The sequence below is a fragment of the Equus quagga genome, chromosome 1, assembly GCF_021613505.1.
Source record: "Equus quagga isolate Etosha38 chromosome 1, UCLA_HA_Equagga_1.0, whole genome shotgun sequence".
NCBI classification, from domain to species: Eukaryota; Metazoa; Chordata; class Mammalia; order Perissodactyla; family Equidae; genus Equus; species Equus quagga.
In genome coordinates, this window is record NC_060267.1 from 51,378,358 (window position 1) to 51,389,039 (window position 10,682).

The following is a 10,682-nucleotide window of genomic DNA, read 5'->3' on the forward strand; positions in this document are numbered from 1 at the left end:
AGATTTTAACGAAAAGAGTGAGTCATTGTGAAAAATCGGGGAAAAACATTCCAGGAAGAGGGAACAGCAAGTGCAAAGGCCCTGCGGCAGGTTAAGCTCCTCTAGTTCTAGGAACAAAGATCAGGTCAAGTTCAGTTGGGGCATAAGGAGTGTTAGGAGAGGAGATCAGAGTGGGAGCCAGGTCATATAGGGCCTTGTAAGTCACGGTAAGGAGTTTGGATATTCTGAGTGCTCGAAAAGCTGAGTAATGCGACTGGATCTACTTATTTCAAAGAGCATTTGGAGAAGAACACACTGTAGCAAGGCCAGAGTGGAATCGGGGGATCAAACTTCAGGGATAATCCAAGGATGGTGCCGGATCTTCATCCCCACCTTGATCTCTGGTACTAGGCATGCTCCGCCAGGGGCGAAACAGAGTTAGGGATGAAGAGCGTTGGGTGACTCAGAATCTCAGAAACTGACTAGGGCGACCACGGGTGTCCATGGAGTTGGGGTGAAAGGGGTGGGGAAGCCCGCTGTCGGAACCCAGGAAGTCAGACGGTCGCTCACCATCAGCTGCCCTTTCCAACCCTTTACCTGGGACACAGCTGGACGCGACTCCTGCGGCGCGGCGGCGGGAGGGTTAAACCGTGCGTGGCCTACAGGCGGGAGGGGGAGAGGCGGAGACCGAGCGCTCCGAGCTGCCGCGCCGAGCCCAGCCGAGCCGAGCGCCGCCCGAGCCGAGCCGAGCCGAGCCGAGCATCTCCCGCCGCCGCCGCCGCCCCGCGCCCCGGGCGCCCGCCCCCCACCCTCTCCAGCGCCCCGCAGCCGGCCAAAGCCCCTGACCATGCCCCGTGCCCCACTCGCTCCCGCGACCCCCCAGCGCCGCGCAGCACTGAGCGCCCGCAGCTGTCGCGCCACCGCGCCAGGCATGCAGGTGAGTGAGAGGGACCTCCCACGCCCCCACCCCAAGGACCCCGGCCCTGCCCTTCCCGACTCCGCGCCTTTCGCCCCCCGCCCCTCCCGGCGCAGTCCTCGGTCCCCGGGCTCAAGCCTCCAGCCCCTAAGCGCTCCTTCCCCGCCGCGCTCTCCATCCCTCCGCCGTCCCGACTCCATCGTGCCCTCCTGGCGCAGCGGTCACCGTCCCCGCAGCTGCCTCCATCCCGCCTTCGGCTCAGCCCTCGGCTCCTCGCATCCTCCTGCCTAGGGTTCTCTTTCTGCTCTCGGCGCTCCCTCCCTCGGAGTCCCTTCGCCGACCTCCTCGTCCTCGTTTTTTCACTCTCGCCGCTTTCCAGCCCTGCCCGGGGAGCACGGGCCTGTGGGAGGGGTGGGCTCCGGGCAACGCTGGGGATGCGGCCGTGTTCCCCCACCCCAAGGCTCCCGCCCCACCCCCAGCTGTCTCCTGCGCACAACAGGTCGGTGAGGAGAGAGGAGAGGGTGGGGGTGGCGCGCCTGCCTGGGGACTGCGGGCTTCCTGGAGGGGGCGGCTAATGGGAGTGCGGGGTCCGGGGACTGAAGTTGACGTTGGTGGGGGCGTGGGGGGGGCGATGCACAGGCGGAGAGGCAAGTGAGTCCTGAAGTCTGCTGGCCACAGATGTCCCTGTGAGCCCTTCTCCGCTTCACTGGTTCGCTCTAACACTCCTCCCTCCCTCCGGCATCGTTCTCTTCCCGTCCCTCGCTCCCTTCTCCCCACCATGTCCGCATCCCCATCTCTTTCCAGAGCTCCATATCCCTTTAAATTTGAAGAAACAATTTCCAACTCCTCCATCTTTGCTGTTCCCATTTTCGGCCCGGTCCCTTCCTCTTCTCATTTTGTCCTCAGTATTATGCTCTCTGCTTTCCCATTCCCTTTCTTCCATGCCTGGTCTCCTCTACCCCATAACTCTCTTCCCCTTCTATTCTTTCCACTTCCCGTCCTGCCTGAACCTTCCCTTCCTTCTCCAGCCCTTCCACCTTCTTCCTGGCTCCTGTGACCTTTTCACCCTCTCAGTTTCCCTCTCTGACCTTTACTCCTGTCCTGTTCTCCCTTCAGCATCCTCCAAGCTTCCAGTCTTCTGTACCCACCTTCCCAGTCCATTCCCTTTCAGGACTAACTCCTCTTCCTCACCCTGCACTCTGTGGCCGCTTCCTCTTCGCCTTTCTCCTCCCTCCTCACCACCCTTCCCTCTCTCAGCCTTTCCCCCTTTTATCTCTCCCCACTGCCCCCTTTCCCATCCCCTTCCCAGACTTTTCCATCTTATTCCCCTGTTATTCTCTGAGAGTTCTTAATGTACAGATTTAGACCCAGAATCCAGAGGACACAGAGTGTCAGATCCCTGTTCACTCGGGAAGCCTGGTCCCCTTGGATCCATCACCCTCAGCTCTGAGAATATGTCCTTCCTCTTTCAAAACCAACCATCCTGATTCTCCCAGGACTCTTTCCCCAGGAGAGCTACATTTGAGGGGGTGGCCTCTCTCCAACTCCACCTCCCTTCAGAGGGCACCTATGCATTTCGATGATTAAACACTGAGCAAAAATTATATTCTGTAGTTTTTCTCCCACCCACCTCTCTCTTTCTCTGTCTCTTTCTTTCCATCTCTCCATCTCCGCCTCCCCTTTTCCTGAAGATGCAGATTCCTGGGGCCAATCATAAGAGAAATGCCGGGGACTACAAGTTGGGTGGGTAGGCTGGGATGCTCCCCCTGTGCACGCACCACACACTCACTCACTCAGATTGACTTCCTCTTCCCTCCCCCACCCTCAGACTCCCTCCCTAGCGGTAGGTGCTCAAGGAATCACAAGGTTCTTGGCTCTAAATTAAGATCCAAGAAAAGCTCGGAGCTGTGGGCAGAGGAAGTGAGAAGGAAGGAAGCCAGAGAAGTGAGAGTAGACCCTGGGGTGGGGACCTGGGAAGTTGTAAACAGGGGCTAGGGGCTACAGAGAGAACCACTCTGAGAGTTTTTTCCCCAAAAGGATGCTCAGCGGCAGTGAATCCTGGGTGGCAGCAGCATAGGTGGCAGCCGGCAGCCTGGGAGGGGAGACGGGGGTAGAACTGGTGGGTGAATGAGCTGGGGACGTACTCAGGGCAGGGTTAGGGTGTGACAACTCCCTCTCTCCTCCAGTAAAGGCTGAAATTCTGGGTCACAGCTGAGGAAGATCTCGGACATGGAGTCCAGGATGTGGTAAGTTTGGCACAGCAGGGGGAGCTTGGAGGCCGTTTTTCTGGGGTCTTGGCTGTTTCCCTCCTACGCCCACCCAGGGCCTTCTATCCTGAGGGCTAGACCCCAGGAAGTTAGGAAATTGGGCCGGTCTTCCCAAGGCCCACCTGCTTTTGCAGAGAAACCTGGAGGGAGGCAGCCTGGGATCTCTGGGATGAGCCTGTCCTCCCCACACAAAGGCCCAAGATGGGCTTGTGTCTCAGCCACTTTCTCTCCTTTCTTTCAGGCCTGCACTGCTGCTGTCCCACCTCCTCTCTCTCTGGCCACTGTTGCTGCTACCCCTCCCACCACCTGCTCAAGGTTCTTCCTCCTCCTCACCTCGAACCCCACCAGCCCCAGCCCGGCCCCCCTGTGCCCGGGGAGGCCCCTCAGCCCCACGCCATGTGTGCGTGTGGGAGCGGGCACCCCCACCAAGCCGATCCCCTCGGGTCCCAAGGTCACGTCGGCAAGTCCTGCCAGGCACTGCGCCCCCTGCCACCCCATCAGGCTTTGAGGAGGGACCACCCTCATCCCAGTATCCCTGGGCTATTGTATGGGGCCCTACAGTGTCTCGAGAGGATGGGGGGGACCCCAACTCTGCCAATCCTGGATTTCTGCCCCTGGACTATGGTTTTGCAGCCCCCCATGGGCTGGCTACCCCGCATCCCAACTCAGACTCCATGCGGGGTGATGGAGATGGGCTCATCCTTGGAGAAGCACCTGCCACCCTGCGGCCATTCCTGTTCGGGGGCCGTGGGGAAGGTGAGTGGGAGTGGGAGAGGCTGGTAGGGATATGAGGGGCGGGGAGGCTGGGTGAAGACTCTGAGGGCAGCAACAGAGGCTTTGTTAGCTCCTTCCACAGACGTGTCAGGCACTATGCTGGCACAGGAGGCAGAGATGAAGATGCCGGCCAAGCCCTCAAGGAGCTTGGGTCCACTGGAGAAGACAGAGGTGTACATACTCGGGGGATGAGTCAGTGTAATAAATGCTCTGACAGAGGCACACACAGCATGTTCTCAGGAAAGGAGAGAAGGAAGGGACCACTTCTGCCTGGGGATCGGGACCCCTTCCAAGAATTGACATTCGAGCTGGACCTTGAGGACGGAGTGGGAGTGGAGTATTCCATGCAGAGGAACCCCATGGATGAAAGGGACCTCTGGGGTGAGATCTTGCTCAGGGAATGCTGAGACAGGGCCAGTGGCTTGAGGGTGGAGCCAGGGAAGAGGTGGACATTTCCACCCCCTAGTTTCTGTGCAGAGAGAGGGGTCTTCTCTGACCTTGGAGCCTCCTCCTCATCACAGGTATCAGAAGACTTGGGAAAGTAGAGGAAAAGGATTTGGGAGGAAATGAGCTGAAAACTCTCAGGAAAGCTGATGATAAGAATAAAGGGGCAGGGGCTGGCCCTGTGGCTGAGTGGTTAACTTCACATGCTCGGCTTCGGTGGCCTGGGGTTCGCCGGTTCAGATCCTGGATGTGGACCTAGCACTGCTCATCAGGCCATGCTGCAGTGGCATCCCACATAGAAGAGCTAGAATGACCTACAACTAGGATATACAACTATGTACTGGGGCTTTGGGGAGAAAAACAAAAAAAGAGGAAAATTGGCAACAGATGTTAGCTCAGGGCCACTCTTCCTCACCAAGGAAAAAAGTATAAAGTGGGGAGGCTCCAGAAAAGCAGAAAGAGCTTGGCAATGTGAATTCAAATGGCAAAAATCCTTAAGCTTCCTGAACTGCATCCCTCTCCTCCCACATCAAGCCTCCCTAAAACTTTCTCCCCACCCGAATCAGGTGTGGACCCCCAGCTCTATGTCACAATTACCATCTCCATCATCATTGTTCTTGTGGCCACTGGCATCATCTTCAAGTTCTGGTAAGCTGGGCAGAGGAGGGTGCTGGCAGATGGGGACTGAATGTTTGGCAGTGTTTAGCAGGAAGGAGGAAAGGAGCAAAGATGGCAATTTTGCTGGAGGTGGGATAGGAAGTGGTGGATTAAGGCAAGACTTTGGGGAAAGACAGTAAGGATTTGGGTGGGGGGAGACAATGAGAAATCCAGGCAGATTCCTTCTCTCGGGGAAATACAGGATAATGGGAGAGATGGGGGAATTATTTATGTGCACTCGGGGCTCTGGTGGGCATCCCATGTCCCCATTTCCTCCAAGAGAGAGAAAACGGACCCATTCTGCAGAGCCCCTTCAGAAGGGAGAGGAGGGAGAAAGTCTGGAGTTTTCTTTGCATGCATTTAATAATGGGTCACTCACTCCTTCACACTTTACTGAGAGAATCATTAGACTCAGGTGTCCAGTCATTAGCTGACTTTGATCCAGAACTAAACCTGCCAGGCGCCTGCTGAGGAGAGAAATGGCCCTTCTGGGTATGCATGGGGGAGGGGGCAATTCTGGGGGACTCTGTTTGTTGGTGGGGAGGACATACTCATTCTGTGGATCTGGACCAGGTCAGGAGGAGGTTTAGATCCCCGAGCCCTCTGAGGTGTAGGGGAAGTGGTTTTGTGGACACACAGTCTCAGGAGACTTGGTGCTGGGATCTGTTAGAGGCCGTTTTCTCTGCTGTAGGATGTTGGGGGTGCCCGAGGGAGGCTAGGGGTGACCAGCACTGCTGGCCCAGGACGGGGGCTTCTTATACGTGTGAGATAACCTTTCCTTCTGTGCACCAGCTGGGACCGCAGCCAGAAGCGGCGCAGGCCCTCAGGGCAGCAGGGTGCCCTGAGGCAGGAGGAGAGCCAGCAGCCACTGACAGACCTGTCCCCAGCCGGGGTCACTGTGCTGGGGGCCTTTGGGGACTCGCCTACCCCCACCCCTGACCATGAGGAGCCCCGAGGGGGACCCCGGCCTGGGATGCCCCAGCCCAAGGGGGCTCCAGCCTTCCAGTTGAACCGGTGAGGGCAGGGGCAAAGGGATGGGAGGTTGGGGAGGGGAAGCAATGTAGGTCTCCGGGGCTGTGGTTGGGGTGCTGCCTCCTGGGTGGGTGGGGAACAGGCAGGCCTGGTGCCTCCACAGCCCCTGGCCCTCTCTGGGGACCTATGTCCTGTTCTCATGTTGCCATTTAAATCCAACTCAGCCCTCTTAACCTTGACTCCCTTTCTTTTTTGTTGGACTTTCCTTGATTCTCTCTCGATTCTCACCTACCCCTTGGTTCCTGACTGTGCCCTTTCCCTCTTCCTCTTAGGATTCCCCTGGTGAATCTTTGATGCCCCTCAACGTTGGGGTGCCACCAAGCAGGAGGCCAAGGGGCTGGCATAGCCCCCATCCCATTAGGGGGGACAGCTGTTGGAGCTGGGGCCACAGGTGCTCCTGGCTCCCGCCCTTGCACAGCACCCTGGAACACTCACTGGCCCATAGGTGATCCTACCTGCTCACCCTTCTTTAGGTGGGGGCCTCACATATTTGTGGCTTCTGGACCCCCATCCCTACCCTTGCACACTCACATGAAAGCCTTGCACACTCACCTCCACCCTCACAGGCCATTGCACACACTCATGCTCTTGTACAGCCAGTCTCCAGACCCTTTCCCCATCTCCCTCCCTGCCCTCTGCTGACCCCTCCCTTTCTCCCTTTGGTTTCTCCTTCTTCACTTTCTCTTTTTCCCAGGTTCCATGCTCAGCTCAGTCACTCAGAGGTCAGTGGGTGACTTCACTGTCACCTCTCTCATGCACTTCCCGGCCCCATGTTGTGGTGTTGCGTGTCGTGCTCACACTCTCCCTCAGGAACACCCACTGATCTAGTTTCTGTGGCCCCTGCATGCTGCCCCAGAGGTGGGTGGGAGGTGAGCTGGGGGCTCCTCAGGCCCCCAACTGTCATGGTCCCATGCCATTCCATGTCGTGTGTTTCACTGTCTCTCCCATCCCACTCCAAGGGTGCGCTCATTACCCTGAGGGCTCCCCCACGGGAATAGGGGTAGTGAGGCCCCAACTTCTCCCCCACCCCACTGCTAAATTCTATTGTCTGGGAGATGGGTTTTGGGGAGTCACCTGCTGCACTACATGAGAAAGGGGCTCCCATTTGCCCTTCCCTTCCTCCTAAGTCCCTTTTGTCTTATCTGTCCTGGCTGTCTATGTGTGTCACTCTCTGGAGTTCAGAGCCCCTGAGCCAGTCCTCCATGTCCCAGCCTCCCTGAGGGCCCCCCTAACTCCACCCAGGCTGCCAGGGATTGGAGCCCACTGGTTCAAGGCCATGGGGAGCTCTGCCTCCCAGTCCACCCTCCCCTTCCTAGGCTCCCTCACACCCCTCCTTCCTCCCTCCTTGGTTCTTCCACTCTCCCACCTTTCCTCTTCCCTCGCTCTTCCCCTGAGGTTTGTCCTACTTCTGTTTTTCCATCTTCCTTCCTTCTTCCTCTCTTACCTGGCTCCTATGCTGTGATATATATTTTTGTATTATCTCTTTCTTCTTGTGGTGATAATCTTGAATTCTTGTGGGATGTAAGTTTCAAAATTTTCAAATAAAGCCTTTGCAAGATATTCGAGTCCCTGGTTCTGCCTTAGGAGCCCTGCAGAGAGGAGAGGAGAGGAGGCAATGGGCAGCCAAGAGAGAGGGAAAGAAGGACGAAGCGGGTAACCCCATCAGACTTGCTCTGTTGGGATTCGGGGCATTGACTTGGGACAGGATGGAAGGCAGAGAAACTGAAGGGAGCAGTCCTGATGACGAGGAGCAGCCGGAGCAAAAGAGAAATTGGAAGAGTGGCTTGCTTGTTACTTGCCAGTGAAGGTCAAGAGAGACCAGGAGAAAGGAGAAAGAAGAAAAGGGAAAATTACGTAGAAGGACGGACAATGGAGCAAGCAAGGAAAGGAAGAAGAGAGAGCTGATAAGACAGATGAAAGGTGAAGGGTGAAAGGAGAAGAGAAAAATGGAGCGATGGGAAAGAGATGAGAGGGAGCCACAGGAAGGAGGCTGCCTGGCCTGGTTTATTTTCAGCCTTGCTCCCTAACCTGCCCCCACCCACAGCTGCCCCCCAAAAGCTGTGCAGCATTAGAAGCCCTGTGGTTAACACTCATTAGCTTTCCGCACTCTGCCTCCTCTGAGAGAGGCACTGCTGGGGCGTGGGGGTGGCATCAAGGGGTGTGTCCGGGGGAGGGCACACAGGCTGCCCAGCTGGAATCAGTCACCTCTGAGCCCCTAAGTCTAGGTTTGGTTCTCCTAACAGCCCTGCAAAAGCCCACACATCAGCCTCTCAGCTGTTGCTAGGCTCGGTTACCATGGTAACCACCCAGGTCCCATTTCTCCCCCCACCCCCATCTGTGCCCCACTTGCTCCCTGGAAATGGGGGAGCTCCAGGAGGAGAGGAGACTATAACGCGCGAGAGGGCAGTCTGGGCTGCCCTGGACCGTGTCTGCCTCCATGCGTTTATCTTTGCAGCTAGAATTAGGAATGTATATGTGTGGGTAGGTGCGTGTTTTAGGAGTTGGGGAGCTTTCCTGTGTATCCAGGGAAGTGTGGCTGAGTCCACGCAGCACACAATGGCGAGTGGGGAGGAGGGAGCGGATTTCTCAGGACCAGAGTAGTACGTACATTCAGGGTGTCAGACTCCCTAAGAAACTGACAGACTGCTACAGAGGAAAGAAGCAGAGTGGGGGGGGCGAAGGAGTGATGAACCAACTCAAAGCAGAGGTGCGAGGCAAACAAGCTGCTGAGGAGGGCTCACAGTCAACCCAGTGGGCTGAGGAGATCCCTGGTGGAAGGGAGGGCTGGATGGAACCTGAAGGTGCAGGAAGAGGCGCGGATGGGATGGGTTGGGGGCAGTGAGAGGGGAGAGGAAGCCTCATTAACCTTCCCCTTCTTTCCCCACAGGAATCTAGTGGGGGGTGGGGGGGAAGAGGGGAGGGACGATGGATGGACAGACACAGACCACATGACTGGCATAGAAATGGAAGGCACTCAAGTGCCTGGAGGGCACCCTGGGCTCTATCACTTTTGTGACTATCGCTCTTCAGAGGGACAGTGTGACCCGGTGGCTCATCCATATGCAAAAGCCACACATGAAGGCCCTTAATGAAGAGGGAATCAATTATTGCCTGATTAGACTGCTGTTTCTCTAAATTTAAAATAAATTTAAATGTGCCAGCAAGACACTGGAGATCCTTACCTGTTCCCTCTCCCTAAATGCCCTTCTTCCCCATGAAAATCAGATGACAGAGAAAGACAGAGAAAGGAGTTGTCCTAAAAGAATTATCCCAAACTAAACTGCATTGTCATGCTAACCATGAAGAGTCTGTGAGGCTCTGGGGAACAGATCTTAACCTTTATCTCTCATGGAGTTGAAACTGAGACTATGGGGCCTTGGGAGGGCCTCAGAAGCCTGCAACTGGTAAGCAGAGAGTCACTGCTTAGTGACAGACCAAGAACATAAACAATGGCCTTAGTACCCTTTTGGTTCTTGGGGGCCACGCATCATAGGCCCCACTGGGACCAGTGTCTCTCATCACCACGTCTTCTGTGCCTCCTGAGTTGTGCATCAAATGACTCAGCCAGGCTTCTCTTAAGCATTTTTCTGGAATACTTACCATTATGGCTCGGACCAAACCAGGGAATGGGGAAGCCCCCAGGAGGAGGGATCTCCCAGGCAGAGCTCAGGGTGTGGAAGTGATTCAAGATGGAAACAGTAACGCCAGCTGGAAAACCCCAGGCTAAAATTAACAGGCCTCCTCCCCCACACCCCACATTTATTTATCTAAAGCTTTTCTCTAAGGACTTCAAAGCACTTAAAACTTGCTTCTTACAGCAAGGGTAGGACCAGGGCTGACAGTTGGAGACACTGAGGCCTGGGGAGTACCAGTTAATGTAGACAGGAAAAGAATAGGGAAGAACCTTAACTATTTTGCTCTCACTTTTCTATCTCAGCCCCCAAAGTCAAAGTTTCTCCAATCATCAATCTCTGACCCATGCAGCAACTAGTCTGGTCACACCTGAGCCCTTGAGATCCTTATCCTGCCCACGGTTGCTTTTCAGTTAACACAGCCTAACTGCAGAGCCCAAAAATGTGATGAAGACAGTAGACACTTTTAAAAAGATACAAACTATGATTACAAGCCAAAGGTATGTATTTTCTATTTAAACATTTAATTTAAATATTTACTTTTAGGTGTCCTTCGCTACTTCTTTGCTGTGACCTTGGGAAAAATCACTTAAATCTTCGGTATCTTATTTTCATCATCTGTAAAATGGGCATTATAATTATTTCTATTAGGGTTATTTTGCTCTCTAAAGCAAGGCGCTATTACTGTTAATAGGAAGGACTTCAATTCTGCTTCAATCAAAATAGAGCTGAGCCCGAGGGATTCTGGCCAGATCAAGATGTGGGCTCGTGGCTGCATTCATTTACTCAAATAACATATTTATTCAGCATCTACTAAGTACTGAGCAAAGCAGTGGGAAGGATAGCATGTATGAAACAGTTTCTTCCCTGAGGAGCTGACAACCTCACTGAAGAGTTAGTTAAAACAGGAACAAAAGGTACAGACTAAATGCTGTAGGAATTCAGAGAAAAGAACTGTTATGAGTTGGAACAATGAGGGAA

General features: G+C 55.0%; 1 protein-coding gene across 1 annotated transcript; it reads left to right on the plus strand.

Moving 5' to 3' along the window:
* The first annotated feature begins 806 nt into the window (after nucleotides 1-806).
* Nucleotides 807-7,584, plus strand: PIANP (PILR alpha associated neural protein). The gene is made up of 6 exons (XM_046685917.1): nucleotides 807-916; nucleotides 3,082-3,141; nucleotides 3,404-3,918; nucleotides 4,947-5,028; nucleotides 5,830-6,051; nucleotides 6,342-7,584. The coding sequence occupies exons 2-6, from the start codon at nucleotides 3,125-3,127 to the stop codon at nucleotides 6,361-6,363; spliced, it is 858 nt and encodes a 285-aa protein (XP_046541873.1). The 5' UTR covers nucleotides 807-916; nucleotides 3,082-3,124; the 3' UTR covers nucleotides 6,364-7,584.
* Nucleotides 7,585-10,682: the final 3,098 nt, after the last annotated feature.